The sequence below is a fragment of the Thalassophryne amazonica genome, chromosome 16 (assembly GCF_902500255.1).
Source record: "Thalassophryne amazonica chromosome 16, fThaAma1.1, whole genome shotgun sequence".
In the NCBI taxonomy this organism is placed as follows: Eukaryota; Metazoa; Chordata; class Actinopteri; order Batrachoidiformes; family Batrachoididae; genus Thalassophryne; species Thalassophryne amazonica.
In genome coordinates, this window is record NC_047118.1 from 19,192,999 (window position 1) to 19,220,467 (window position 27,469).

At 44.8% G+C, this 27,469-nt stretch overlaps 1 protein-coding gene across 2 annotated transcripts in view; it reads right to left on the reverse strand.

Moving 5' to 3' along the window:
- The window catches only part of col5a3a (collagen, type V, alpha 3a), a 212,316-nt gene that overhangs the window by 141,105 nt on the left and 43,742 nt on the right, over window positions 1-27,469 (reverse strand). For both annotated transcript variants that reach the window (XM_034189960.1, XM_034189959.1), the window contains exons 2-4: window positions 7,704-7,871; window positions 7,290-7,503; window positions 3,957-4,119 (exon numbers count right to left, since the gene is read on the reverse strand). In XM_034189960.1, coding sequence (XP_034045851.1) covers window positions 3,957-4,119; window positions 7,290-7,503; window positions 7,704-7,871 — 545 coding nt within the window. The remainder of the gene's footprint in view (window positions 1-3,956; window positions 4,120-7,289; window positions 7,504-7,703; window positions 7,872-27,469) is intronic.

The following is a 27,469-nucleotide window of genomic DNA, read 5'->3' on the forward strand; positions in this document are numbered from 1 at the left end:
ATTTTCACCGAAAGCCAGATAAATTTTTCGAATGGTTTCCAGCTGCCAGTCTCTAACAGTTTCTGAAAAAATTCTGATGGAAAAAAAGCCTCAAATCATTCTGCCATTTCCTGACAATGAAAATCCGCCGAGGGGGTGGACCACTCCTCACTCAAAGCCTGCTCACAGGCGAATGACGCAACCGACACGCGTGGAAAAACTCACGCATGCGCAAGAGGGTTCAAGCTTGTCTGATGCAATCACACGTGATTCAAATCCATATGGTTTTTGAAAAAATAATAAGGTCGGATACTTTTCTAATAGACCTCGTAGTTGTTGTTTTATTATTTATTTTTGTTTAATTTTAATTAAGTTGTTTCTTTGTTTCTTGGTAAAAGATGTTTGATTTGGTTATTCAGTAAATGAGAAAAAAAAATCATGTTTGAATTTTGTTGGAATAAATTTTTTTTTGCACATTTCAAATTTGATTTTTTTGTTAACAATTGTTGAGAATTTTTGTTAAAACTTAATTTTGGTTCAAATTCTTGAATTCCTAAAGTTTCCTAAAGTATCAATAACGGAGTGATCTCAACATTGCAGTTAAATTTTTAGTGTTGCTAAATAAGCCACTTTACAATTAATGCATTTTACAACGCTTGATGTTATGCAGTGCACCAGCTTATCCCAGCCCATGCTGGGTTAGGATGGATTCATGTGTGATGAATGTAACATGGTATAGGACAGGAGAACGGCACCATCAGGCAACACCCACAGTCCCTATTTACAGTCCAGCAGCAGCAGAACAGTCCACAGTGCTCCACTGTAGTCGTCCACAGTCCACAAAAGCAAATGAGCAATTTTGATAACAGGTTAGCAGACAAAGTACACAGAGTAACCAATCAACGTGCAAAGGGATCTATGAAGAGTTGAGCAAAGAGGCCAGTCCGGGAAGCTAAGCTAACTCTTCAAAACCCAGTAGAGCAATGCATCCAGCAATGGTGCCCAAAATAGCAGGCACTCAATAACCACAAGGAAAACACACGACGTTAGCTATAAATCAAACACAGAGCACAGAGAAAAATTGCTCGAAGGCCGGCATGAATATTCAACATTCTGGTGAGAAGTGAGACAGCAAGCAGGGTTTAAATGCATGGAAAAGAGTACTTAGAACAGTGAGGAACAGCTCAAAGCCAGGAAGCAAGCTACAGAGACACACTAGGAGCAGCAAATGACCAAAAAATGCAAACCATGACAGCACCACCCTCCACCCAAGGGATGCCACCATTCACAATTAAGGGTGAGATCTAGAATACTGCTGGCCGGAATTCCTCACTGCCATACCCCTCCCACTCAAAGCAGAAATGACGAATCAGACCTCCATGGCCCAGAATAAGGACATACTTGTCTGTGGAGGCCAGGGACCTGTCCACTATCTGGATGGTAGATGGAGAGCTAACCGGGGGCAAAAGGACTGGAATTAAGAGGCTTAGCTGAGGAAACGTAAAATGTGAGGTGCACACAACAAGAATGGGGCAGTGCCAGACATAACAGAAGGATTCAGAACCCTAAAATTTCAGAAGCAAATGATAACCCAAGGATTCAGCTTCAAACATGGTATCCAAAGAAGCAAACTGTGTTGAGAGTCCGACGTGTTGTCCCAGGTCATGGTGAGGGACAACTAAATGGTGACTGTTGGCTGAACTCTGAAATCCCAGTGGGCTTTTTGCCACCTGAGGTGACAATGGTAAATAGGGGCATGGACTGAGGGTGCCACAACCTCATCTTCTAGCTCCAGAATGAGTAGAGGCTGAGAGGAGAAGGACAGGGTACCTGTTCTTACTGCTATGTTACTGATGACTATGACTGTAGAGTCTTGTCCTTGTGCTTTGTCTCTACAAAGAATAATATGGCCTGAACTGGAGGTGATGAAGGATGGATGACACTGAGGCTAGTCTGTTGATGTAATCTTTCAACACCTGAAGCTCAGGAGCAGACAATAAGTAGAAGCGACCCTTGGGAGGCAATGTATTAGGCAGGAAGTCAAGGAAGCAGTTGTTAATGATGACCTTGATGAGCTCCATATACACAGGCAGGATGCTGGAGAGGTCCAGCGGGGGAACTGCTGGCTGCTGGTAAATGGAACTCATAAATGCAAAATCAATTTCAATGCAATTATTAAAACACCTAGTTGACCAGTTAGAGATCCTTCCTGAAGACCATTCTATATATGTGGCACATGAAGTTTAAGCCAAGGGCAAACAAGAACTATAGAATTCTATAGAGTACATGCCATAAACGTATAAATGTTCACTGTGGTTACTTGGCATGGAGAGGCACATAGAAACAGTCCTATGTGTCAAGAGAGATAGTAGCCATCCTTTCACATGGAGAGGTTGCTTCATGATTTCCAAGGTGATGGATAGATGTGGTCAATAAAGCTCTCATCTTTTGCAGAACCATGGTGACAGTTGGGCATGGTGTGGGGGAGATGCCAGATGAGTGGCTCACCAGACACCCTGCATCTACTGGTGAGCCTGGACTTTCAGCAGACACTCTACATAGAAATGGCCAGATGCAGCAGAGTAAATGCAAAAAAAACAAAAAAAACATCATCATCCACTGTTGTTGTTCTTCAAGTGTCAACTGAAAACATCCAACCCGCATAGGTCCTTCTGGAGCAAACAACATTGGACCTGGCAACTTGGTGGAGAAGGTTGGGAAACAACCAGAGGAGGAGCGCATCACCATCGGCCCAGAGCAGCTTGTAGATGTTTGTTCTTCTGGTCATGGAGATGCTGGTCAACTCTGAGGTCAAAAACACAATGTCAAATTTCTTTGAGATTTCCCGGGGACGCCTGATGATCTTTGATGCAAACAGTGAGCCCATTCAAGGTGGTGTCTTGGAGGACAACCATGTTCTAGCCATTGTCTAGTGCAAGAGTCTGGAAACAGATGGAGTAATTCAAGACGCTCTAGTCTGGAAGCACCACGCTGAGAGTCTTTTCTCATTGTCTCCAAAAAATCCTGTGCTAACCTATAGGTAATTACCTGGATTTCCATTGCAAGAATTAGTTGGTAGGAGGCATGGCTTATAGCAGACAGTGGTGTGGGACCTTCCATGAGCTGCCTTTGAGTTCACCATTTGTTCTGGTCAGTCAGCTGTTTTACTTCCTGGGGCTTCCTGAGATGCCTGCAGGTCTTGAATAGCTTATGTTAAGCCAATCAGGAACTGTTCTTAACCACATAGTTATAAGACCGCCCAATCAGTGCATTCCAGACTGTATCATTCTCTGCGGGGTCTGACTTGGGTAGAACACACTGTGATGATTGTAACATGGCAGGGGATTCAAATGCAGAGAACCACGCTATCTTGCAATAGCCAAGTCTTTATTTACAGTCCAGCAGCAGAACAATCCACAGGAATAAATGAACAAATGAGTGGTCAGGGTGCACAGAGTAACCAATCACTGTGCAAAGGTATCCTTGAAGGGTCTAGGAAATCTGGCAAACTAAGTGAATTAAACCAATATGAGAAGCGACAGTGTCCAAAATGGCAAACTAAATTCAGAAACCACCAGGTAAGTAAGAGTCAGCAGCTAGAAATCAAACACAAAACACGGAGAAATAACGCTAGAAGAATGGTGTGAATGCTAGATGTTATGGCGACGAGTGAGAGAGCAATGTACCTACAATGTATCTACCAGAGAGTAGTTAGAACAATGAGGAACAGCTGAGAGGAAACACAGGAAGCAAGCTACAGAAACACACCAGGAGCAGGAACCCCAAAATAACAGCAGCACAGGAAGTGACCCAAAATGTCAACCATGACATTGTGGAAATTGAGATTTGTAATTTGACGCTTGAGTTGTTTCTTTCACCACATTTACAAAATAAAACTCTTAGGTTATACTGTAAAAAGTTTTTACAAAAGAAAAAAGTGCACATTTTAAACTATTCATACTCGAGTAAAAGACTACCTCAAACACTTCCTCGTCCAGCAGCCGTGTTCCAAACACGATGACACCATCTGTGCTGATCACCGCGTTATCCCCTCGCAACAGATCCAGGGTTTGTGTCCTCTGGCAGTCCAAATAGAGCGTCACAGACTTGCCATGTACACTGTAAGCGATCCTGTGCCAGCTGAAAGAACAAACAGATTTTAAGATGATGTTTTTCACAGTAGAACCATGTAGGTGTCGATTGTTTTTTTTGTTTTTTTTAAAAAGCAGTAATAGAATTATTTTATCTGCCGAACAGTATCAGTAATACAAGGAGATTAAAAAAGTTCACTTTTATTGCAACTCAAGCAAACCAGATGTACTTTTAAGCATATAAATGTGATTCATGACCTTCACCAAGGAAGTTATGTTTCATTGCTATTTCTCATTCGTTTGTTTGTTTATTTGTTACCCGTGCACTGGAGGTTATGTTTTCATTGTTGTCAGTCATTCAGCAGTTTGTCTCAAAAGGAACAGATTCCAATTAAATCTGATGGACAGATAAACCTCAGGCCAAGGAAAACCTCATAAAATTTTTGTGCAGATCCTGCCTTTGATCTTAAAGATTTTATCATTGATCCTGAGCCTATGTTTGATCTTTGCTTCTGGCTCCTTTAATCCTGATCAAGAGGCAGAGCTAGTCTTTGATCCTTGAGCTTTGATCTTTCGTCACTATTCATAATCATCCTGCCAGTCTGTCTGTCACTTGCGGGACAGTAGGTAACGGTAGCTAAGAACAGTAACTGTATAACATGAGAGTAACTGTAACACAGTGACACAGAGGAACTGTAGAACTTAAAGTAAAAGTGACTGGACTGGTCACAACAGTTACAACCTGTAACTGAGTAACTTATAATGCTTAATTGATTCTGCTCAAGAGACAGCTCATAGCACTGAACTTTGGGCTCTGTTCTTTGATCCTGGTTCCTTTGGTTCCAGTTACAGGATCAAAGCAAGATAAACAAAGAGTGATAAAACCATAACCCTTTGAGGTTCAAAGATCAGTGATCAAGATCCAAGATCACACATCAAAGGTCAGCAATCAGTATCAAAGATAGGAATCAAAGCACAGCAAGCAGGATCAAAGAACAACAAGTTGGATCTTGTTGGAGTAATCAGGATCAAAGGTCAGGAATTAGATCTTCAAAAGTCCAGAAGAAATACTGTCAGGTTTGACCTCGCCTGGACATACAAGAAATGACACTTGAGACAAGAACTAAGACAGAGTTGAGATATCTTTAGTAAGCTTTGCAAAGGGGAGATGCAGCAGAGCTTACTATGTGCAGTTCTCCAACTGTGACATCCTCCGCGAGGCTCTTTTATTGTATGTAAAAAACAAAGATAAGGGTGGGGGCTACATGAGTCCACAGGCGTGTGGTTACAACATGTGCTATTAGTCGTGCAGATATGTATGCAATCAACTGAAACATTCTGATCTTAGGTACAGAGTGAGTGGTTTTGCTGAAGCTTGCTAAATGTCAAACCGCAAACAGGCTGACCTGCAGCTGTGCTATCTATCTGGGAATATCTGAGAGAAACAGTTTACAGAATTTAAGATACAAAGGAACAGTATAAACAAGCAGATGTAACAAAAGATAATAAATGATAACATGTTTGTACAGTACATTTTATCTAACAAATACCTCTGTCAGAATGTTGATAAAGCTTTATAGAAAGACCTCTGTTAGACCTTAGAACTCACTTTGTGGTTTTCTTGCTTGATCTTTTCATTGGCTGTTAGCAGGAAATCTCAAAAGCAGATTAACAGGTTTCTATAAAATTTAGTAGAGAAGCAGGTAGGTGATTAAATTTTGGTTGGGATCCAAATCAAGGGGCAGAGCTTACCATTGCTATATCTGATCCTGTTATCAGGACTGGTGATTAGCTCAGCAATCAGGATCAAAGGTCAGGATCTGGCTGATAGTTGTGGTTGATGGTTGAAGACTGATGGTTGAAAAAGGGCAACAAAAATCTAATCTCCTTGGAAGGGTTCAAAGATCAAGTTCAGCAGTCAGGATAAGATATATGTATACTCAGCCTTGTTTAGGCTTTTGTTGAAATGGCATAGACCTGAAACCTAGCATTTAGTGGAGCTATTTAGCATTTGTCCCTTTTAATATAAAATAGAGAATGTCGCTGGTAATTGCTGTAATGCATACATGTCAACCTATACGGATTGTCCGTAAATTATATGGATTTTTCCAAGTTTCAAAGTCATACGGACGTACAAATAAAGTCTTACAGATATTCAGGGTTTGGTTTGCAGCAGCTCTGTAATCAACCATTTCTGCAGCGCGACTCCACTTTGATGCGTGAACCAAATGAAGCAATGCTTGGATCCACTAGCTCGTTGGTTCTTTGATTCGCTGCTCTTCAGAAACAGCAAGTCCGCTTCTTAACTCCTCTCAAAGCCATTAAAATATCATGAGTCTTTTGTGTGGATTAAAGTCACTAATTGGTACTCTTGTCTTGTTGTAGTCAAGAAGCGAGAATCGTCCTCCGTTCTGTTGTCTGCTGAGTCCGGTCGGAATTAATAACTTCCAAACGAATTGCCGCTTTAAATAAAATGACACCTCTTTAAAACGTTGTATTACAGACACGAAACTACAATCCACTAAAACGTTTTTTTCTTCCCAAAATGAGACGTCCTGCATTCTTTATGAATTAAACTGAAGCTGAAGTGAAGCACAGCGAGCTCAGACGTATGGAAAGATATTCATGACAATAATGTCTGAAAGGAAATGCTTTTGACAAAAACTACAGATTTTGTTTATTCCTATTTATGTCCAGAGATCAAGGATCCACCATGAAGAGTTTACTATGTCCAAAGTTTAAGGATCCAGTGACCGATTTCATATTTATTTATTTTATTCAATTTATTTTTCATGATTTTATTAATGTATTTCCATTAGTGACAGACAGTTCTTGTTTCTGTAAAAAAATAACTAAATTTGACACATTCAGTTCGATAAAATTCAGCCTGACGCATGAATACTAGATCGCTATTGTTTGAAATTCAACTGTGGAGGAAATACTAATGATCCTGACTTTAATGTCATTGCGGCAACTCATAATTTGTGGATAAAAACTCAGTTATGTGATACTGCTATGCGGTTGTGTGTACTGTAATAAAACTGATTTTGTTGCAATTTGGAGGTTATAAGGATTTTGTGTTGATTTTATGGATTTTCTCACTTGGTTATACAGGTGGACCCTCAAAGGGGTTGACATGTATGATAATGTACTCCACAATGTGGCATAGTCAATAAAATCAGCTCTAATCAAGAGGTATAAGCCATCAGAAGAACCCACTTTCCATCTGCCAGGTTGATCTTGTTGAAAATGGGGTACATTTCTGGTGTGGGGTTTCCCTGCTGGTCCTCATACAGGAAGACAGGAGACCATCCCACCTCAAGCCCAAGCTGCTGCACCCCTTGGTCATTATAGATTGACAGCAGGAAGACCTGGGAATCCTTCTTGGCACGCACTGTCGTCATCAAAGAGAAATCCTCAGGAAAATGTGAATCTGGAAGAAGCAAAGTCAGCAAAAGGAGCAGATCAAAGATGTTAAGCACAGTAGGGAGCATATGATCTTAGAATATTCAGCAACCACCTGTTGGCGATACAAGATGGAAAAAAGAGATATTGCCCATGTAAGCACCGGAATAAGACATAGAAGCAGATTGAAATCTACTTTTGGAATATGAAGAAGGGGGAGGCCACTACCAGGGAAGAGCTGCTTGGTCGGAGCACTAAGTTGGATCTTTTTGTCTATCCTGTAGGCCAGGTCCGCCTCTTCCACACCAATCCTGCTTCTGCAGAGACCAGCCTCCAAGGACACACCCTCCATAACCTCTGACAGCTCCAGCGCTCGCAGAACATCGACGGGGTCCACTGAGGACACAAAGAGAGAGAGAAAACTGAGCCATCTGCACAGAGGAGAACAGAAACCTGATGCTGTATTTAGAAATCCCCAGCGTTCACGGACACTATGCAGTCAGCATGCCTCTGGGCAATATCACTAAAATCACATCATTCACACATCTGTCACTTAGCAACAACTGCATTTTGTCAAGGTTGAGAAGTAGAGTGTTTCATCATGTGAAGTTTAAAAACAAATAATTTAGAGAGACAACATACAAAATACAGACTGCAAAGAAAAAACACAATACAGCCAAATCAGTGCATTTACTGTGCATCCAGAAAGTATTCACAGCGCTTCACTTTTTACACATTTTGTTATGTTACAGCCTTATTTCAAAATGGAGTAAATTATTTTTTCCCCTCAATATTCTACTCACAGCACCCCATAATGACAACATGAAAAAGGATTTTGAAAATTTTTGTAAATGTATTACAAATAAAAAAAACACTAAGGAATCATGCGTAAATAAGTATTCACACCCTTTGCTCAATACTTTGTTGATGCACCTTTGGCATCAATTAAAGCCTCAGGTCTACTTGAATGTGATGCCACAAGCTTGGTGCACCTCTGTTTTGGGCAGTTTTGCCCATTCTTCTTTGCAGCACCTCTCAAGCTCCATCAGGTTGGATGGGGAGCATCAGTGCACAGCCATTTTCAGATCTCTTCAGAGATGTTCAATCAGATTCAGGTCTGGGCTATGGCTGGGCCACTCAAGGACATTCACAGAGTTGTCCTGAAGCCACTCCTTGATATCTTGGCTGTGTGTTTAGGGTCACTGTCCTGCTGAAAGATGAACCGTCACCCCAGTCTGAGGTCAAGAGCGCTCTGGAGCAGGTTTTCATCCAGGATGTCTCTGTACTTTGCTGCATTCATCTTTCCCTCAATCCTGACTAGTCTCCCAGTTTCTGCCACTGAAAAACATCCCCACAGCATGATGCTGCCACCACCATGCTTCACTGTAGGGATGGTGCCTGGTTTCCTCCAAACATGACTCCTGACATTCACACCAAAGAGTTCAATCTTTGTCTCATCGGACCAGAGAATTTTGTTTCTCATGGTCTGACAGTCCTTCAGGTGCCTTCTGCCAATCTCCAAGTGAGCTGCCATGTGCCTTCGAGTGTCTTCCATCTGGCTCTCTACCATACAGGCCTGATTGGTGCAGAGATGGTTGTCCTTCTGCAAGGTTCTCTTCTCTCCACAGACGAATGCTGGAGTTCTGACAGAGTGACCATCGGGTTCTTGGTCACCTCCCTGACTAAGGTCCTTCCCCCCTGATCGCTCAGTTTAGACAGGCGGACCTCACCGCTGGTCAGCAATAAGCCATTTTTCACTCTCCATCTGCAAATGCTGGACTAATCATTAAAAGTGTCAATGAGCCATATAGAAGAATGTCAGCGTTGTACAATCATGTCCTCAGAGAAGCGGTTCTGTGTGTCCAAGACCAACTGGCATGGTTTTTCATGTTTTTTTTATTTAATTTTATTGGACAATGGACAACTCACTCAGCTTTTGTGTACCAAGTTCAACTTTCAGCTATTTTTGTCTTATTTCGTCTGTGTGCTTTTGCAAATATTGCACAACATCAGAAAATCAGAAGCAATTGTCAACAAGAAGCACCTCTTTAGAATCTTAAAGCAGGCTTTGAAGCTTTGAATCAAAATGTTTCACTGGCTATATTCAAAACAAGAAGCTGACTGTTGACCAACTAAGATACAATATTTATACCATTATCAGCTACTGTAGCTTCTCAACTTAGATAACATGTAAGTATTTTTAGGTTATGTGTATTGCACAGTAGCAAACTCAGTCCTGTTCTATAGTACAATTCTGTAGATCAATTACATATTTTCATAAGCAAAACATCCCTTTTATACTCATTCAGATATGAAAGCTATGTGGCCTTTGAGTTTTTTTAAGATTTAAGTCCTAAAAGGAATTTCATTTGGGACCACTATAATTTTATTCCTTAGCATTTAAATAAGGGATTCCTCATATTATAGTACCAATATTATCAAACTTTGCACTGTCTGAAAACAATTTAGGAATTTAACCCCTGATGGGGAGAAATTCAAGCAATCTGGCAACATCATAAATCACGTGGGATGGGCTCCCCCTGATCTGCAAAAGGGGTGCTGGGAAGGACACAGTAACTATCAATTGGAGTAAAGGAAGGCAACGTGAAGTCAGCTGATTGCTCCTTCGAACAAAATAAACCACTTTGGTGGAAAATTATTTCTGTATACATCTAATATGTTTCTCATATATTTTGTAAAGGTTAGTGAGAAAGAAACATTTCTAAATCTCAAAATTTGTTTGTTTTTAAACCACATAACACCTCTGAAGTGATTTACAAGACATCTTACGAATGTTAGCTTGCACACCCCAGGAGCATACAGTACATCAAACAACTGGGTCAGATCAGCTTTTTGTCTTTTCTGCATTCCACTGCAAGCAGGTGTTTCTATTTTTACACACCACCAAATGCACTACACCTTTCACTCATGGTAACGGCAACATGAAACGTAACTAAACTGACTAAACCAATTGAACTACAAAACGCAATAAATCAATAACACTAAAACACCTGTTACCACTAACATGAACCACAAGAAAGCAACATTTAAAACCCAAAAACTCCCATAGTGCATTGCACAATGTCCATTGTTTGCTGGTTAGCTAAAATTGCTAATTTCTCCAAGAATATGGATTCTATCAACTTTCCATTTTCACAATATTCATCCTTGACCAAAAATACATAAGCATACCAAATGGCAAATGTCAGCTCTTCCGAGTTTCTCCATGATTGAAGCCGCATGCACAAACACATACATGCACACAGAGGCCACTTGGCTACTATAATATGGATAATAATGCTTGGATTTCAGTAGAAACTGCATTTGCCTGTTTTGTGAAATTTGAAAGGCCGTACAGTTTTAAATGAGAAGCTATTTTCCCAGAAGACAGCAAAATGATTTTAGCTGTGCTGGTTTTATAAAATCGTGCCAATGTGACAGCGCTTTGTTGTCTGGTTTCTTTAAGTGCCGGTTGTGACCAAGCTGAAGGACAGGGTTTAGAGAGTTTGGAAACTGATCTTCAAGTACATAGGCTTCCTGCTTCCTCATAGTCGGAAGAATCAGCTCCTCTGAGATGCGGTGGCAGGTGGCTTCGGTGCATGTTATTATGGGATAGGGAAGGTACACGAGCTCACCCGTAATCCTGCTGCTGCACATCTGACAGCTGACACCTGCACACGGCTCAGTGTGCACCAGCGACCAACATTCTGTCTGTGTTGTATTTATCAAACTCACAACCTTTCATGCATATTAAAAAAGCCAACATTAGTTACTCAAATATCTTCACAGCTAAAACATTTGTGTGAGCTTGTCTTTTAGTATTCAGCCTTCAAAAACCAATTTCCCAGAAAATAAGACCAAAAAAACGTGCCAATGTTTGACACTTTTGCATCAATTTTCTGAAATGAGTGCAAATATCTGGAAACAAGACAACAAAAGGGAAAATTGCACTCATATCAAGAGTCTTTATTCGTGCACATTTTCTAAACAATTTTATTCCTTTAGTGAACATCACGGGGATGGAGATTTATTTGTAGTGCAAACTCATGCAGCATTGTAATACGCTTTTTGCAGTTAAGTGTAGCAACCGCCCGTCCCTGCAGATACAAGGACTCTCCCCCTGCTGCCTCTCTCTCATTACAATGAGCCTGTGCTTTATTTGCTGTCTGCCGGTTATGTTATTAGATGTTCTGTTGATAAAGTGCTGCCATGAGCATAAGCCAGGATCAGAGCTGTGCGTGCAGCCGGTCTCCCACCAGCTGCTGTTTCGAGGCAACTTGGCACTTAGCATTCCGTGCAACCAAAATGAGGATCCTAAACCCAAATTACCTCCTGCAGCTTTCTGCACACATACAGAGTTCGACTTTTATTCCCCTTGTTAATTAAACATATGGAGACAGTTTAGTGCTGCCCAGACATCACCTTCAGAAATGTACCGTGACATTTTATAATGTAATATATTTAAAGAGCAGAGGTCGTTCATTTCAAGCAGCTGTGAGGTCACCCTCTGGATCCTAAGCACAGTAATAAGATGTACAGATACTGATACTGATATTGTCTCAGTGTTGATACGGTATCATTTGTAGGAATGTCCCAGTCATCTTTTTGTTGTCAGTCTCAATCCAAGCCATTCAACATTGAGTATCTGCCAATGCTGAGTCCTGAACATTGAAAATTGACCAGAGCAGGGACAGATCAAAGTGGCAGTCGCTGTGAGGGGCGGTGCAAGGGGAGTCCTATAGGTGACACGAAAGACACTTTGAAGCAATCAGACTGTTCAAACTGAAATGCATCTGCAGAAATTCGACAGCAATCGAGATTTGAAACCACCTATATATGTGGTCTTGAAGTCAAATTGGGGAAAATCACCTTTCATGTGTTTTTTTTTTGTTTGTTTGTTTGTTTGTTTGTTTGTTTTTGCTGTTCTGACTAACAAAAAATCAATATAGATACAACCTGGATATGCCAACAAATCAGATTGGGGCTGGCAATCAAAATATTCACTTAAAAGAAAGGGGGATGTGATGATTATGATGTTTACTTCAGACCATTAGGTGTCAGTCACAAGGTGTTACTGAAGTAACATCCTGTCAGGTTTAACCCCTTTTTTACCTGCACATACAAAAAATGACTCAAGGGAAACAGACAGAGAAATTTCTTTTTGTGGCTTTGCGCAAAGGGGAAGAGCTCAACAGAACCTGCTGTGCAGCTTATTCTGAAGAGGTCCTCAACTTTGCAGCGTTTTACTGAGACAAGCATGGGCGGTTACAGGGTGAATCATTCATTTACATACGTGTGATCGTATCGGAGAGGAGCCTGAAAGCTGAAGGCTCTGTTGTGAAAGTGAAGGCTCTGTTGTGAAAGTGTAGGTACACGGACCCACACAGGGGGCGCAAATGAACAGACAATGGAGCAGGTCAAATAACAACAATTTACTGTTGCGAATGTGCACAACCAATACAACAGATTACAATACTAGACAGGAGTCAAATCATAAAGGTGTCGTGTGGGCAGGCTCGAAGATAGGAGACACCTGTCCAAAGCAGAACCGGAACCACACGATTTCCTCCGCCACCAGACCCCGGGAATACTGGAGCCGCCAAGTCCCGAACTCCCAGGTGGCCACTGCCTCCGCGTGTCGGATCTGGTACTGCTGGCGAGGAACAAAAAGCAGTTAAATGAGGGCGCGTTTGCACCCAGCAATCCGTATGGCAGGAAAGCTACCTCCACCTCTCGTTGGAAAAGTAGTTCACAATACAACGCTTGAGTAACAAAAGGATACTGTCTCACAGTCAGCTGAGGTACGTTACCTTCAAGGTAGAACGATATCTCGGCAAAGAGGTGGAGATGTCGTCTGGCTGATATACCAACACTGATCCAGATGAATGGTGACAGCTGTCAAAGATGATGAGCGTCAGCTGTCACCCTGGCTGCTCCTGTGAGGCGGCAGCGCCCTCTGGTGCCTGGAGCCCGCACTCCAGGCCGGGTGCCCTCTGGTGGTGGTGGGCCAGCAGTACCTCCTCTTCAGCGGCCCACACAACAGGCTCTGCCTCACATTCTACTCTTACAAACCCTAGGAACTACAAGTAAGCCTGCAGTCTGAGAGCGAAGCACTCTATTGGGGTGATATGGTACTATGAGGTCCCTAAGATAAGATGGGACCTGATTATTCAAAACTTTATAAGTAAGAAGAAGAATTTTAAATTCTATTCTAGAATTAACAGGAAGCCAATGAAGAGAGGCCAATATGGGTGAGATATGCTCTCTCCTTCTAGTCCCTGTTAGCACTCTAGCTGCAGAATTTTGAATTAACTGAAGGCTTTTCAGGGAACTTTTAGGACAACCTGATAATAATGAATTACAATAGTCCAGCCTAGAGGAAATAAATCAATGAATTAGTTTTTCAGCATCACTCTGAGACAAGACCTTTCTAATTTTAGAGATATTGCGCAAATGCAAAAAAGCAGTCCTACATATTTGTTTAATATGCGCATTGAATGACATATCCTGATCATGCGCATTGAATGACATATCCTGATCAAAAATGACTCCAAGATTTCTCACAGTATTACTAGAGGTCAGGGTAATACCATCCAGAGTAAGGATCTGGTTAGACACCATGTTTCTAAGATTTGTGGGGCCAAGTACAATAACTTCAGTTTTATCTGAGTTTAAAAGCAGGAAATTAGAGGTCATCCATGTCTTTATGTCTGTAAGACAATCCTGCAGTTTAGCTAATTGGTGGTGTCCACTGGGCTTCATGGATAGATAAAGCTGGGTATCATCTGCGTACAATGAAAATTTAAGCAATGCCGTCTAATAATACTGCCTAAGGGAAACATGTATAAAGTGAATAAAATTGGTCCTAGCACAGAACCTTGTGGAACTCCATAATTAACCTTAGTCTGTGAAGAAGATTCTCCATTTACATGAACAAATTGTAATCTATTAGATAAATATGATTCAAACCACCGCAGCGCAGTGCCTTTAATACCTATGGCATGCTCTAATCTCTGTAATAAAATTTTATGGTCAACAGTATCAAAAGCAGCACTGAGGTCTAACAGAACAAGCACAGAGATGAGTCCACTGTCTGAGGCCATAAGAAGATCATTTGTAACCTTCACTAATGCTGTTTCTGTACTATGATGAATTCTAAAACCTGACTGAAACTCTTCAAATAGACCATCCTCTGCAGATGATCAGTTAGCTGTTTTACACACTACCCTTTCAAGAATTTTTGAGAGAAAAGGAAGGCTGGAGATTGGCCTATAATTAGCTAAGATAGCTGGGTCAAGTGATGGCTTTTTAAGTAATGGTTTAATTACTGCCACCTTAAAAGCCTGTGGTACATAGCCAACTAATAAAGATAGACTGATCATATTTAAGATCGAAGCATTAATTAATGGTAGGGCTTCCTTGAGCAGCCTGGTAGGAATGGGGTCTAATAGACATGTTGATGGTTTGGAGGACAGAACAATCAGAGAGAAAGAGTCTAACCAAATACCGGCATCACTGAAAGCAGCCAAAGATAACGATACGTCTTTGGGATGGTTATGAGTAATTTTTTCTCTAATAGTTAAAATTTTATTAGCAAAGAAAGTCATGAAGTCATAACTAGTTAAAGTTAAAGGAATACTCGGCTTTCAGAGAATAGATCCCTCAAATAGTGGAACCATTTCTGGAAAGTAAAACTGCAAAACCATTTCCTGTAAATGACCATCCTGCCTTGTGCTTCCTCCATCAGGATATGGTGAGACAGATGCGGAATTTCACTTTAGTGGTGCAAGCATAAATGTCATACCTAAAAATAATTGTGTTACTGGCTCCACTTCAAATCAAGAAGTGATTTGTACTTGAACTATCACACTTATTTGTACCATATTCAGGTCCACTGTGTCAGGCTTACAAGTTTTTATTAAATCATTTTTATTCCCCTGCTGACCGAAGTCCTAAAACGGGATCATGTTGTGGTGATTTCCGTCCATTTGTGTGTGTCCGTCTGTCCATCCCAAAGAGGGTATGAGTGTTCTGAATTCAACTCCTCTCACATTTTCAGGAGGAAATTCCTGAAACATGGTACAAGTCCTTGTGATAGCTTGGTAATACACATATTATCATATCGGTTGAATTGGGCACATTTTACCAGATGGCCCTTGATTAACAAATCTAGACTCCACCAGTTTCATGAGTGGTTGCCTGCATTTTGAAATCAACTCCTCTCACACTTTTACATGGAATTTCATGTAACTTGGTCCAAATCCTTGTTATAGGCTGATAATATACAAACTGTAACATTGTAAAAGTTTGACACATTTTGGGAGAGTTATGGCCCTTGGTTAACAAACCTAGACTCTGCCAATTCCATGAGTTGGTGCCTGCATTCTGAAATCAACTCCTTGTTGTGAAAGTGTAGTGACACGGACCCACAACAGGGGGCGCAAATGACCGGTCAATAGATGAGCCAAAAAGGAACAATTTAATGTTGTGAAATGTGCACAACGAATATACAGACAATCTCAGAATATGATTACAGTCAAATTACAAAGGTGACGTGTGGGCAGGCTTGAGGATAGAAGACATCTGTCCTGAGAAGGGCCGGAACCACACAATTTCCGCCACCACCGAACCTGGTGAATACTGGAGCCGCCAAGTCCCGAATTCCCAGGTGATCACCGTCTCCGACTGTCGGATCTAGTACTGCTGGCGAGAACAAAGACAGTCAAGTGTGGGTGTGTGTACACCCAGCAACAACAACGGTGGGAATGCCACCTCCACCTCTCACTCAATATGTGATGAGTACCGCAGTGATTCCTCAGGGGAAAAGAGTGCCGTCCTGCACTCACTCAGCTTCCACAGAAAGAGGAACCGGTACTCCTGCAAACACTCACAATATACAGATATATTGTAACACAAAACGGCTGAGGATATTACCTTCAATGAAGTACGATATCTCGGCGATGAGGTGGAGATGACGTCTGGGTTTTATGGAGTGAGGTGATGAAGAATGAGTGACAGCTGTCAGGAAGTAATGAGTAACAGCTGTCACTCCCGGCTGTGTCCGTGGCGGCAGCGCCCTCTCGTGCCTGAAGCCCGCACTTCAGGCAGGGCGCCCTCTGGTGGTGGGCCAGCAGTACCTCCTCTTCTGGCGGCCCACACAACAGGACCCCCCCCCTCAACGGGCGCCCCCTGGCGCCCGACCAGGTTTGTCGGGGTGTCGGCGGTAGAAGTCGGCCAGGAGGGCCGGATCCAGGATGAAGCTCCTCTTCACCCAGGAGCGTTCTTCGGGTCCATACCCTTCCCAGTCCACCAGATATTGGAACCCCCGGCCCATTCGACGGACATCCAGGAGCCGGCGCACTGTCCAAGCCGGCTCCCCGTCAATGATCCGGGCAGGAGGCGGCGCCGGACCGGGAGCACAGAGGGGTGAGGTGTGGTGAGGATTGATCCTGGAAACATGGAAGACCGGGTGGATCCGCAGTGAAGCTGGGAGCTGGAGCTTCACCGCGGCAGGGCTGAGGACTTTGAGGATACGGAAGGGGCCGATGAACCTGTCCATCAATTTTGGAGACTGTACTTGCAGGGGATGTCCTTCGTTGACAACCACACCTCCTGCCCGGGCTGGTATGCAGGGGCCGGGGACCGCCGGCGGTCTGCATGGGTCTTGGCCCTCGTCCGGGCTACAACAAGGCAGAACGGGCGGTGCGCCACACCCGACGGCACCTCAGAAGATGGGCCCGGACCGAGGGCACACCGACCTCTCCCTCCACCATGGGAAATAATGGGGGCTGGTAACCCCAAACACACCTCAAATGGGGAGAGGCCGGTGGCAGAAGACACCTGGCTGTTATGCGCATACTCGATCCAGGCCAGATGGTTACTCCAGGCCATCGGGTGCGCGGATGTTACGCAGCGGAGGGTCTGTTCCAGTTCCTGGTTGGCGCGCTCTGCCTGTCCGTTCGTCTGTGGATGGTACCTGGACGAGAGACTCACGGTGGCCCCCAGTTCCCTGCAGAAGCTCCTCCAGACGTGTGAGGAGAACTGGGGACCACGGTCAGAGACGATGTCGGTGGGTATCCCATGCAGACGGATGACGTGGTGGACCAGGAGGTCTGCTGTCTCCTGGGCTGTTGGGAGCTTCGGGAGGGCCACGAAGTGGGCCGCCTTGGAGAATCGGTCCACTATCGTGAAGATGGTGGTGTTGCCCTGGGACGGCGGGAGGGCCGTGACGAAATCCAGGCCGATGTGGGACCAGGGGCGATGAGGCACCGGTAATGGCTGGAGAAGTCCTTGGGACCTTTTATGGTCTGCCTTGCCCCTGGCACAGGTGGTGCAGGCCTGGATATACTCCCGGACATCGGCCTCCATAGACGCCCACCAGAAGCGCTGCCGGACAACTGCCACGGTCCTTCGCACCCCTGGATGACAGGAGAGCTTGGAACCGTGACAGAAGTCCAAGACTGCAGCTGTGGCCTCTGGTGGGACGTATAAACGGTTCTTCGGACCTGTTCCTGGGTCCGGGCTCCGTGCCAGGGCCTCCCGGATGGTCTTCTCCATGTCCCAGGTGAGGGTGGCCACGATAGTGGACTCCGGCAGGATGGGCTCCGGTGGATCCGACAGTGCAGTTTTGACCTCCTCTTCGTGTACCCGGGACAAGGCATCCGACCTCTGGTTCTTGGTCCCGGGGCGATAGGTGATCCGGAAGTCAAAACGCCCGAAGAACAGTGACCAGCGGGCTTGCCTGCGGTTCAGCCGCTTGGCGGTCCTGATATACTCCAGGTTCCGATGGTCAGTGAAAACCGTGAACGGCACAGACGCTCCCTCCAACAGGTGTCTCCACTCCTCAAGAGCCTCCTTCACCGCAAGGAGTTCTCAGCCGGAGTCAACCTGCGAGAAAAGTAGGCACACGGGTGAAGAACCTTATCAGTCTCTCCGCTCTGGGACAGCATGGCTCCTATCCCTGAGTCAGAGGCGTCCACTTCAACCATGAACTGGCGGCTAGGGTCGGGCTGCACCAAAACTGGCGCAGTAGAGAACCGTCATTTCAACTCCTTGAACGTGGCTTTGCACCGATCCGACCAGGTGAAGGGGACTTTTGGAGAGGTCAGGGCTGTCAGGGGGCTAACTACCTGACTGTAGCCCTTAATGAACCTCCTATAGAAATTAGCGAAGCCGAGGAACTGTTGCAGCTTCCTACGGCTTGTTGGTTGGGGCCAATCTCTCACCGCCGCAACCTTGGCCGGATCAGGGGCGACGGAGTTAGAGGAGATGATAAACCCCAGGAAGGACAAAGACGTGCGGTGAAACTCGCACTTCTCGCCCTTCACAAACAGTCGGTTCTCTAACAACCGCTGCAGGACCTGACATACATGCTGGACATGGGTCTCAGGATCCGGAGAAAAGATGAGAATATCGTCCAGATATACGAAGACGAATCGGTGCAGGAAGTCCCGCAAGACGTCATTAACCAAGGCTTGGAACGTCACGGGGGCATTGGTGAGGCCGAACGGCATGACCAGGTACTCAAAGTGACCTAACGGGGTGTTAAATGCCGTCTTCCATTCGTCTCCCTTCCGGATCCGAACCAGGTGATACACATTTCTAAGATCCAGCTTAGTAAAGATTTTGGCTCCATGCAGGGGGGTGAACACGGAATCCAACAATGGCAACGGGTATCGATTGCGAACCGTAATCTCATTCAGCCCCCTGTAATCAATGCATGGACGGAGTCCGCCATCTTTCTTGCCCACAAAGAAGAAACCTGCCCCCATCGGGGAGGTGGAGTTCCGGATCAGCCCGGCAGCTAATGAGCCCCGGATGTAGGTCTCCATTGATTCGCGCTCAGGTCGTGAGAGGTTGTACAGCCTGCTGGATGGGAACTCAGCGCCTGGAACCAAATCAATGGCACAATCGTACGGATGGTGCGGGGGAAGGGTGAGTGCCAGATCCTTGCTGAAGACGTCAGCAAGATCGTGGTACTCAACCGGCACTGCCGTCAGATTGGGAGGGACTTCGGGTCCATACCCTTCCCAGTCCACCAGATATTGGAACCCCCGGCCCATTCGACGGACATCCAGGAGCCGGCGCACTGTCCAAGCCGGCTCCCCATCAATGATCCGGGCAGGAGGCGGCGCCGGACCGGGAGCACAGAGGGGTGAGGTGTGATGAGGTTTGATCCTGGAAACATGGAAGACCGGGTGGATCCGCAGTGAAGCTGGGAGCTGGAGCTTCACCGCGGCAGGGCTGAGGACTTTGAGGATACGGAAGGGGCAGATGAACCTGTCCATCAATTTTGGAGACTGTACTTGCAGGGGGATGTCCTTCGTTGACAACCACACCTCCTGCCCGGGCTGGTATGCAGGGGCCGGGGACCGCCGGCGGTCTGCATGGGTCTTGGCCCTCGTCCGGGCTTACAACAAGGCAGAACGGGCGGTGCGCCACACCCGACGGCACCTCCGAAGATGGGCCCGGACCGAGGGCACACCGACCTCTCCCTCCACCACGGGAAATAATGGGGGCTGGTACCCCAAACACACCTCAAATGGGGAGAGGCCGGTGGCAGAAGACACCTGGCTGTTATGCGCATACTCGATCCAGGCCAGATGGTTACTCCAGGCCATCGGGTGCGCGGATGTTACGCAGCGGAGGGTCTGTTCCAGTTCCTGGTTGGCGCGCTCTGCCTGTCCGTTCGTCTGTGGATGGTACCTGGACGAGAGACTCACGGTGGCCCCCAGTTCCCTGCAGAAGCTCCTCCAGACGTGTGAGGAGAACTGGGGACCACGGTCAGAGACGATGTCGGTGGGTATCCCATGCAGACAGATGACGTGGTGGACCAGGAGGTCTGCTGTCTCCTGGGCTGTTGGGAGCTTCGGGAGGGCCACGAAGTGGGCTGCCTTGGAGAATCGGTCCACTATCGTGAAGATGGTGGTGTTGCCCTGGGACGGCGGGAGGCCCGTGACGAAATCCAGGCCGATGTGGGACCAGGGGCGATGAGGCACCGGTAATGGCTGGAGAAGTCCTTGGGACCTTTTATGGTCTGCCTTGCCCCTGGCACAGGTGGTGCAGGCCTGGATATACTCCCGGACGTCGGCCTCCATAGACGCCCACCAGAAGCGCTGCCGGACAACTGCCACGGTCCTTCGCACCCCTGGATGACAGGAGAGCTTGGAACCGTGACAGAAGTCCAAGACTGCAGCTGTGGCCTCTGGTGGGATGTATAAACGGTTCTTCGGACCTGTTCCTGGGTCCGGGCTCCGTGCCAGGGCCTCCCGGATGGTCTTCTCCATGTCCCAGGTGAGGGTGGCCACGATAGTGGACTCCGGCAGGATGGGCTCCGGTGGATCCGACAGTGCAGTTTTGACCTCCTCTTCGTGTACCCGGGACAAGGCATCCGACCTCTGGTTCTTGGTCCCGGGGCGATAGGTGATCCGGAAGTCAAAACGCCCGAAGAACAGTGACCAGCGGGCTTGCCTGCGGTTCAGCCGCTTGGCGGTCCTGATATACTCCAGGTTCCGATGGTCAGTGAAAACCGTGAACGGCACAGACGCTCCCTCCAACAGGTGTCTCCACTCCTCAAGAGCCTCCTTCACCGCAAGGAGTTCTCAGCCGGAGTCAACCTGCGAGAAAAGTAGGCACACGGGTGAAGAACCTTATCGGTCTCTCCGCTCTGGGACAGCACGGCTCCTATCCCTGAGTCAGAGGCGTCCACTTCAACCATGAACTGGCGGCTAGGGTCGGGCTGCACCAAAACTGGCGCAGTAGAGAACCGTCGTTTCAACTCCTTGAACGCGGCTTCGCACCGATCCGACCAGGTGAAGGGGACTTTTGGAGAGGTCAGGGCTGTCAGGGGGCTAACTACCTGACTGTAGCCCTTAATGAACCTCCTATAGAAATTAGCGAAGCCGTGGAACTGTTGCAGCTTCCTACGGCTTGTTGGTTGGGGCCAATCTCTCACCGCCGCAACCTTGGCCGGATCAGGGGCGACGGAGTTAGAGGAGATGATAAACCCCAGGAAGGACAAAGACGTGCGGTGAAACTCGCACTTCTCGCCCTTCACAAACAGTCGGTTCTCTAACAACCGCTGCAGGACCTGACATACATACTGGACATGGGTCTCAGGATCCGGAGAAAAGATGAGAATATCGTCCAGATATACGAAGACGAATCGGTGCAGGAAGTCCCGCAAGACGTCATTAACCATGGCTTGGAACGTCACGGGGGCATTGGTGAGGCTGAACGGCATGACCAGGTACTCAAAGTGACCTAACGGGGTGTTAAATGCCGTCTTCCATTCGTCTCCCTTCTGGATCCGAACCAGGTGATACGCATTTCTAAGATCCAGCTTAGTAAAGATTTTGGCTCCATGCAGGGGGGTGAACACGGAATCCAACAATGGCAACGGGTATCGATTGCGAACCATAATCTCATTCAGCCCCCTGTAATCAATGCATGGACGGAGTCCGCCATCTTTCTTGCCCACAAAGAAGAAACCTGCCCCCATCGGGGAGGTGGAGTTCCGGATCAGCCCGGCAGCTAATGAGCCCCGGATGTAGGTCTCCATTGATTCGCGCTCAGGTTGTGAGAGGTTGTACAGCCTGCTGGATGGGAACTCAGCGCCTGGAACCAAATCAATGGCACAATCGTACGGACGGTGCGGGGGAAGGGTGAGTGCCAGATCCTTGCTGAAGACGTCAGCAAGATCGTGGTACTCAACCGGCACTGCCGTCAGATTGGGAGGGACTTTGACCTCCTCCTTAGCCTGTAAACTGGGAGGAACCGAGGATCCTAAACACACCCGATGGCAGGTTTCGCTCCACTGAACCACCACCCCAGACGGCCAATCAATCCGGGGATTGTGCTTCAACATCCATGGGATGCCCAAAATCACGCGGGAGGTAGAAGGAGTTACAAAAAACTCAATCTCCTCCCGATGGTTTCCAGACACCACCAGAGTTACTGGTTGTGTCTTGTGTGTGAGTAAAGGGAGGAGGGTGCCATCTAGTGCCTGCACCTGCAATGGCGAAGGAAGCGCCACCAGAGGGAGCCCTACCTCCCTTGCCCATCTGCTGTCTAGCAGATTCCCTTCTGACCCTGTGTCCACTAGTGCTGGGGCTTGAAGGGTTAAATCCCCGCAGTACCTCCTCTTCTGGCGGCCTACACAACACTCCTCTCACATTTTTAGTAGGAATTTTGGAAAACTTGGCACAAGTCCTTGTTATTAGGTGGTGATATGTACATTTTAATATCATTGGAGTTGGGCTCATTTTTACCCGAGTTATGGACCTTGATTTACAAAGCTAGACTCCATCAGGTTCACACTTGAGTGCTTGCATTCAGAAATCTACTCCTCTCACACTTTTAGATGGAATTTCATGTACCTGGTACAAATCCTTATTAAAGGTTGATAATACACATATTGTAATATTGTTCAAGATTTACACATTTTGGGAGAGTTATGGCCCTTGGTTAACAAACCTAGACACTACCAGTTCCATGGGTTGTTGCCTGTGTTCTGAAATCAACTCCAATCACATTTTTAGTAGGAACTTTGGGAAGTATGGTACAAGTCCTTGTTATCAGTTGGTGATATAACCATTTTAATATCATTGGAGTTGGGCTCATTTTTACCAGAATTATGGACCTTGATTTACAAAGCTAGACTCCATCAGGTTCACACTTGAGTGCTTGCATTCAGAAATCTACTCCTCTCACAGTTTTGGATGGCATTTCATGTAACTTGGTTGGTACAAATCCTTATTATAGGTTGATAATACACATATTGTAATATTGTTCAAGATTTACACATTTTGGGAGAGTTATGGCCCTTGATTAACAAACCTAGACACTACCAGTTGTGAGTTGTTGTCTGTGTTCTGAAATCAACTCCAATCACATTTTTAGTAGGAACTTTGGGAAGCATGGTACAAGTCCTTGTTATCAGTTGGTGATATAAACATTTTTGTTGTGTGTTGGGGGGTTGGCTGGACGAGGTTGGGTTGTTTTGTGTTTATTTTCCTTCCCAGGTGATTTGGGGCTGTTCTCTGAGGAAAATGTGCTGCAGAAGAGTCTCTCTCCTCTGTTACGATGATTGGCTGCACCTGTTGCATTCTCGTGCGGCTCTCTATCAGGACAATCCACGACACCTGTGATGTTCACGTGCAGATCTGAGGACTTCCAGCTGGTACCAATGTAGTGATGAAGAACTACAGGGGGCAGGGATACTGGAACGAAAGTGTGGATAACTCACTCACTGACTTGCAGAAGGATGTCCCTGCTGGATCCTTTTGCAGCGCATCTCCACACTCTGGACCAGCCTCTTCTCCATGACCCTGCTATGTCCAGCAGCACATTGGGGATGTGTATCCTATGATTTGATTTGGTTTATTTGGCAATAACACTAAAGGTTTCTTTGTCTGTTCCCATGGATTTTTCACTTGGGGTCTCCATAACAGATCTGAGGTGGATCTTAGTGTTATTTTTTTTCACCTGTTTTATTTTTTATTTTGTCTTAGTTTTTGTCAAATGTCCTTTGTAGTTTTAGTCATATTTAGTCATTCACTTACCATTTTTTATTTACTCATGTTTTAGTCAACTAAACATCTGTTAATTTAGTCAGGTTTTAGTCAAAAGACAACTCAATGTATTTTAGTCTCATTTCAGTTGAGAGATTTTAGTGTTTTTGATAAAACAAAACACATTAGATTATTTCTGACCATTTCAGTCAATATAGTGTTTCACACATTTGAAATAACAAATGTTATCATTACCAGACAAAATACATTTGTTGAATTATTGAAGGTTTGTGGTGTTTTCTCCCAAATTTTTAAATCCTCAAGGCTTCCCATCTCATAAATCCACAGCACTGTAGGAGTACAGCTCTTTTGAAATGAAACATTTGTTGGATGTAGTAATTCTATTTGCACATTCAAAATTGACTGGAAATTTGTTAAAGCAAAGCAGAATAAAATAAAATAAATAATTCAAGACTTGTAATGTTTTTATCTATTGTAGGGACCACAACTTGAGCCAATTTAATTTAAATATGATGTAGACTTCATGTGTCATTATCTTTTTTTAATAGTTCATGTCATTTGTTATATATTAGTCATAAATAATGTTAAAAACAAATTGATATTGGATGGATGTAGTATTTGCTGCTGTGTTAAAAAAATCTACACATAGTATATTTAATCTGAGTCTCAGAGAGCTGATCAGACACTTTAAGTGTAAATGTAAACTGTCATTGGCGTCAGATGAATTTATTCTGCAGTACATTTATTATTTATTTGCTATTCCCCTGATGTGTAATGTAATTTAGTGCCATTGTCTTCTTAAATGCACAGTTATTAAACATAAACATTTTGGCTTTTAGGTTTTGAGTTTGAAAAAAATGTTAGTTAACTGTCTGGATGCTGGTGTCCACCCTAGTGGCCTTTACAGATCTATGCTCAAACACACAGCAGGATGACACTTCCTGCAGACCGGGGGGAGGACAAAATGGAGACAACGCTATTTTAAAAACTTATTTTCGAAATTTTGAATGCGCGGGCATCCCGTGCTTTCGCAAATACACCCACGGTACATCTTATATTTGCATCCAGCCTTAATTCTGCATCAGAAGGACGTCAGCGCGAACTCTGCTGAATGCAACACATTTTGGAAACATTTTCAAAGCGTAAGAGCCTGTTGACAAAAATGGAGAGATTTTATTTCAGTTTTTATTCTATGCAAAACATTTTAGTCTACTCTTTTTCATCAGCAATAATGCATGTAAATTTAGTTTTACGCAACGTTTTAGAATACCGATGTAGTATCTTAATCATCTTCATTGTCCTCTGAGGGCACAGTATCCTCTGTTGCCAAATGCTGCTTTGGTACAAGTGCATTCTGTTAACATTTCAAGGTATGTGATAGTTCATTTCTGAATGCAGGCACCCACTCATGAAACTGACAGAGTCTAGGTTTGTTAATCAAAAGCCATAATGCTGGTAAAATGGGCTCAACAACAACGATATGATAATATGAGTATAACCATCCTATAACAAGGACTTGAGAGGAGTTGATTTCAGAACGTTTATACCCTTTATGGGAAGGATGGATGGACAGACAGAGAGACAGACAGATGGAAATTGCCACGACATAATCCCCCTTCGGGCCCACCACATCACCACATCGTGCCGCTGCTGTGAGGAAAAAAACACACACCAGAAAAAAAAACACTGCATTTTCTAATATTTAATCCCTCTTATCGAATGGACAATACAAGTATGATCCTTCTGTTCCTCTGTATATGACCCATGGTCATAGACGTCAAGTCATGAAATGACATTAATGAAGCAGTGTGCTCTTATCATGTCCACATCTGCTGGCACTGCGTGTCCAGTCGGCCCACGTGTCCAGCGAGCAGCACGCTGAAGGTCACTGTATAATGTGGACGATAGCTGACGTGGGTGACGTGACATTCAGAGTGCCAGCTGAATGTACACAAATCAAATCAAATCAAATTTATTCATTTATATAGCGCCAATTCATGATGAGGTTGCCTCAAGGTGCTCCACACAACACAACTTAAAACAGCAAAACAAAATGAATTAAAAGATTAAAAAACACAGTAAAAGAATTTAAAACATAAATAAGTAAAAAGAATAAAAGAAGACATGCAATAACATAAAATACTAGGAATAAAACAGCGAAAAAAGATGTGGCTTCAATTTAGATTTAAAAATCTAATCCAATCCAGAGTCTGACTGTCATATATGCGTGGGTAGATCATTCCACAGAGCCGGGGCACAATAGGAAATGGATCTGTGACCTGCCGACTTTTTGTTCACCCTAGGGACACACAACAGTCCTGTACCCTGTGAACACAAGGTCCAAGCCGGTACATAGGGCTCAACCAGGTCGGCCAGGTAGGGAGGTGCCAGTCCGTGAACAATTTTATAGGCCAGTAACAACACCTTAAAGTCTGATCTCAAAGAGACAAGAAACCAGAGATGGGATGTCAAAATGGGTGTAATGTGGTCGAACCTTCTGCTTCGTGTCAAAAGTCTGGCAGCAGAATTTTGAACCAGTTGAAGACCCCTAGTGCTGGACTGTGGTAAACCAGAAAATAAAGCATTGCAATAGTCCAATCTGGAAGAGATAAATGCATGTATCAGAGTCTCAGCATCAGCATCGTCTTGCTGTACCAAGAACCATCATTTCAGTTTTATCAGAGTTGAAAAGTAAGAGGTTACTAGACATCCAACTTCTCATTGATGCAAGGCAATTTTCTAAAGATTTTATGTGAATAAGATTACCAGCAGTTATCGGCATGTACAGTTGAGTATCATCAGCATTGCAATGAAAGGCAATCCCAAAATGCTGCAGTATATTCCCAAGGGGTGCTACATAAAGGGAAAAAAGGAGGGGGCCTAAAACAGATCCCTGCGGAACTCCACACTTCATGTCCCTAAGATCAGAGGTAGTGTTATTGTACAAAACACAATGAGAACGACTGGACAGATATGACATCAAACACGCAAGGGCAGTTTCAGTAATTCCAAAGTGATTCTCCAGCCTATTGAGTCAAATATTGATGATCCACAGTATCAAACGCAGCACTAAGATCTAACAGCACCAAAACTGTAGTGGTGCACATGATCACATGGAGCTTTTCACATGGCACAGCCTCCTGATGTGTGCGCTGATGCGGTAGTTCCAGCCCGTTGCAAAGGTGATATGTGTTTTTATGTATTTCCATGTGAGAACAGCATGTCCATGCACGCACCTCACAGTGGTGTGTTCTCCAGCTGTGACTTACGGATCCACACATCCCAACAGCAGTGGCTGGCATGGACACGCCCACCTTGCCGAACGAACTCAGCTCAAAGACAAAAGTCTCACTCTCTGTTCCTGTGTTCTGTGATTATTTTATGTATTTGCTATGTAATTATGTATGTAGTTATTGTTGTATGTATTGAATTAATTGTCCTGTTCTCTGTGTTTTTAATTTA